Source organism: Dreissena polymorpha, chromosome 1 (assembly GCF_020536995.1).
Source record: "Dreissena polymorpha isolate Duluth1 chromosome 1, UMN_Dpol_1.0, whole genome shotgun sequence".
In the NCBI taxonomy this organism is placed as follows: Eukaryota; Metazoa; Mollusca; class Bivalvia; order Myida; family Dreissenidae; genus Dreissena; species Dreissena polymorpha.
The window spans coordinates 128,661,281-128,665,774 of record NC_068355.1 but is presented as its reverse complement, the minus strand read 5'-3'; the positions used below and the strand labels follow the sequence as shown (position 1 = coordinate 128,665,774).

At 37.0% G+C, this 4,494-nt stretch overlaps 1 protein-coding gene across 1 annotated transcript; it reads left to right on the top strand.

Annotated features, from left to right (window-relative positions):
• Nucleotides 1-259: 259 nt before the first annotated feature.
• On the top strand, nucleotides 260-1,470 carry LOC127849457 (uncharacterized). The gene is made up of 2 exons (XM_052382099.1): nucleotides 260-524; nucleotides 1,039-1,470. The coding sequence occupies exons 1-2, from the start codon at nucleotides 275-277 to the stop codon at nucleotides 1,395-1,397; spliced, it is 609 nt and encodes a 202-aa protein (XP_052238059.1). The 5' UTR covers nucleotides 260-274; the 3' UTR covers nucleotides 1,398-1,470.
• The last annotated feature ends 3,024 nt before the right edge of the window (nucleotides 1,471-4,494 follow it).

The window sequence follows — 4,494 nt, the reverse complement described above, 5'->3', positions numbered from 1 at the left end:
AGCAATGTTCAAAAGTATTTGTCAAAACCATGCAAAACTATCTGGTCTGGGACATTTCGTGTACCGTGAAAAGGCATTCATGCTAAAGAAGGCGTCTGAGTACAATGTGAAGATAATATTAAGTGATAACAGTCAACAATGCAATATCAATGCAATATGTGTTCTCCATGATGGTCATATTGTTGTTGCAGATAACCAAAATAAGATCATTAAGCTTCTTGACCAGAACTACAAAGTCATTCATCATAAGGGTGTATCTTGCCATCCATGCGACATGTGTCAAGTTGACACCAACGAGGTTGGGGTTACCATGAATCCTAGCAAAAAGCATGAGGTCCAGTTTATCTCGGTAAACGATGGAAGACTCGTTAAAGGCCGTAGGCTCAAGTTACCTCGAACATGTAACGGCATAGCCTGTCATCAGAACGACCTCTATATAACGTCCGATACTGCATTGTGCAAGTACACAATGAGTGGCCAAATGGTGAGCACGTTATATGAGGACGCTTCAGCAAATGGAGCAGGTACGGAAGTATGGTAGATTTATCTTGACATTAAATGAATGAAGTATAAGTGGAGGAACATTACTTGGTTGAGAGTAATTATGTCATATAACGGCGATCGATTAAATTACACATTTCTTGGGCAAGATCAGCCGCCCAGTGCCAAATTGCGAACTGAAAAAAAGGGTTAATGATTAATTTAAATAACACATATGTTTTGATTTTAATAAAATTTCAAATCAACGTCAGTAATGAAAATAAATATGTTAGAAAACATTAAAAGGCAAGCAAATAAATATCAGCAGTTAATTTAGACCAATCAAATGTAAACGTTGCTAAGAATAGATCAAATATAGCAATAATGATAAATATTTTGACGTCATATTGACAAATATATTGTTTTATGGCATAAACTTACTGCTATTTTTACAACGCTCATGTACAAAAAAGTAAACCATACATATACTTCCCGTACATGTACTTTGAAAATAGTAGTATTATATTTTAAATCATATCATATCTTGATATTTTACAGTATTGAAGTGCGCCGTGAGCACTTCAGGTGAAAAGATCTTCGTTACCCATAATGTACAGCACATGCTTCTCACATTGGCCAGTGATGGGTCTCTATTGTCGACATTTACTGACCCTAAATTACTTTGGCCACGTGCTGTTCATGTAACAGCGGCTGGTCAGGTGTTCGTCTGTGGGTGTATGTCCAATACTATTGTACAGGTGTGTCGCGATAGGCGGCAAAAGCTGGCTACTCTGCCTACAGGTGGGGATGGAGTTAGTTACCCAGCTTCTGTCTACTATAACAGGAAAACATCCTCCATTATTGTGGGGCGAGGGAACAATAACAAAATCCTGGTGTTGAACGTGGTTTTGGTATAAAATTCTCGTATGTGTATTTTTCTGGGAGTGTTCTGGATAGTGGTGCTTCATTAATCTATTTTTATAACAACTGCTTGGCGTAGAACGGAAATCATATTTAAGTTTAAGAATTATTTAATCGTTTAATCCGTTAGTAACATTCCATGTTAGATAAATGTATCGTGTGTTCGTACATAAATATTGAAAATTTCGAAAGATGAATTGGTATTGAAAAACTTCTTTAAACTGGTTTAATTTTATTTAACTATTTATTTGTTAGATTCAGGACAATTAAAGAAAGTTTTCGCTATTTTATTTCAACGTTTGAAACATGTATGAAACAATTGTTCCTTACCCATATGAGTTTCCTAACATTCATTTATGTATTTGGATCGAACGAATTAAAGATTTGATGTATGTTATTTTTCGATAAATGTTGTTGCGGCCTGGGACCTTATCATTCTTAAAGCCTTTAAAAGAAATTTTGTAGAAATTCCTTAAACTAATAAAATTTAATTATGCCACTTAGTATTGTGTATTGAGATCATTTGACAAGAACATTTGAAAAAAAAAACGTCAGAGAAAGTTTACGTAAGTACATTCTATGTTCAGATTTTCATTTGTCATTTTAAGCTCTGGAACGAAAATCGTGTATTCGTTTTCGCAGAAAGTGAAACATAACAATGAACAAAATATGGAAAACCGTAATTCACGCATGTATTGTCACAGATTAGCATGTTCATTCCGGATAGGTTAATCAGGGACAACACTTCCCGCATAGACTGCAGTTTCGTTTTCGGAAAGTGTCGTCCCTGATAAGCTGCGCGAAAACACCACAGTAAGCAAATAAAGATAGTTTTTCACAGAGAAAGTCTCAATTGTGTCTTTTACGTAGGCAACATAGCTAGGTTTTATAAGTTTCTGCACATAGAAACTGTTTTAAAATGCCATTTTAGATAAAACATACCTGTAACATCAAATGGTTGCTTTCAAACAACAAAGTGCACACCATAATAATGTAATTTTGAGCACATGACTACTTGGGAGTATTTTGTAGTGAACTCTGTTTTTCACATACATATCTGACACATATTTCATAGATTTTTATCTTGAGTATATTTGCTTATTTCAGGCGTGCGGAAAATGCACCGTCTATCGACCTACACTGTGTTGTCAATAGTTATTTGGATTTCACAGATATCAATACAAGCAACTGCACAACCAGACGTACAAACATCTCTCAACCCTGACCCTATGCGACAATTCGTACCTACCATATTTCGAGGGGAACCAGTAGCGGATGAAACACCAAACACGCAGATGGAATCATCCGATGCATTTAACTTCAGGGACAGCTTTCTGGTAAGCCGCCTGCAAAACGGAGACACGGGTGCATTCCGACAACTGAACGAACTACGTCAATCAGTGGACACCCCGATCACTTAAATGCGGAACATCTTCCGGCTTTTCCGAGAACCACCGAACATACGCGATCGAACCGGATTTACCGGTATGATGCATAACATTGCCGTCGCAAGAGGACTTCTGCCCAACCCTCACGCATTCACTAGTCCGAGATTCACTAACAGAGTAGATGTGCAAGACCTCATAACTACTCCTAGAAATACAACGCGTGAGCTGAATAACATCGAAGGAACGACAACGACGTCTTCATCTGTAGACCAGCAGCGGATATTCCCATTGGTTTCCCAAATTCAAGACAGATTTAATTTTCAAAGACAGGTACAATTTCCTTTTAACTTTTTACGGGTACAAAATGACGCAAGGCAAACAACTGTTCAACCAGCAGACAGTGCCAACCGACTTGCAACGCTTAACGAACAAAGGGTCCAATTTCAAGCAAGCAATGAAAACCGATTTACAAGATTCCAAGAACTAGGGACACCCATGTAAGCATATGATCTTAATCGAATAACACCGTCAAACCAACAAGGCAACCCATCACCAGAAAATAGTAATACTGGCTTTACAGCGTTCAGCGAACAAGGGATCCAATTCCCGCCAATTAGTGGAAACCGAAACTTGTCTTCTACGAAAAACAAGACATTTCTCATTCAAACTATTTAAAGTACCGTACCATGGTCATACATAATTATATTACACAAGTATGTCATCACAAAATCTAATGCAACGAGATACACCTTGTAGAAAACACCTAACTATGCACAAAGTTCGCAAAAATGCTAGGAACATATTTATTGGAATGATGACATCTATGAAACAAGTTGTGGAATAACGATAATTTAATTAAAATCTCGTTTTTAAGGTAATTGTGAACAGTTTCTGTCATTTTTCTAAATCCAATTAAAATGATTGCTTTTATGTTTTTAACAGTCTTAACTAATTTTCATAGTAAGAAAACAAGTCGTCGCTGTCGTTCTCAAATTTTGTTTCGTCTTTTCCGAATATGTGAAGTCACGCGCGTGTTTTATGCTATATCTCGTAGCTCTACGCCAATCAGAGCCCTTGAAAAAGCCATGTGACGAAATCTTGTAGCTTGCTTGTTGGCTTTATTTTCGGGCGAAAAGTCGTAGCGAAGTCATTTCACTTAATAGGTACGTCATTTCGTTTTGACAAATTTGACAAAAACGTTTTTATATTTGCAGCCACGTGGTTTCCTATCAGGAAGAATTGTCGTACCTCATACAAATGACAAAACTGTGGTGACACAATATCGTAGCTACCATTTCTGAATATCAGTATGACTTATCAGTATGACTTACGCGTCTACGGCTTATACCATATTTTGCAGCTTCTTTTGTTTGGTATTGTTTTACAGAATTTCAATTTCTAAAACATCGTTATAAAAATGTGACGGTTTTTTTCTCTCTCCTGAAAAGTTGGCATTTTGTAGCTACAAGGTTTGAGAATGACAGCGAAGAAGTAAAAGAAAAAAATGCGGGATTCGTACAAGTGTTCTTTGGGACCGTACGCGAATGAGCTACCATTGCGCCACGGAAACTTCCATGACATCACATTAAACATAACACCTAAAGTAAATGTTATCTAAATCGACTACCAATATCCGGACATTTTCTGGCCGCAAAAATACACACCTGACTACGAGACATGTTTCTGATTTTCAACTATATAGTCT

Bases quoted from the DNA above. Each gene is read 5' to 3' on its own strand.
- LOC127849457 (XM_052382099.1), top strand. From the start codon at position 275: ATGTGTCAAGTTGACACCAACGAGGTTGGGGTTACCATGAATCCTAGC. The intron at 525-1,038 runs GTACGGAAGTAT...GATATTTTACAG, and splicing joins CGCTTCAGCAAATGGAGCAG to TATTGAAGTGCGCCGTGAGC.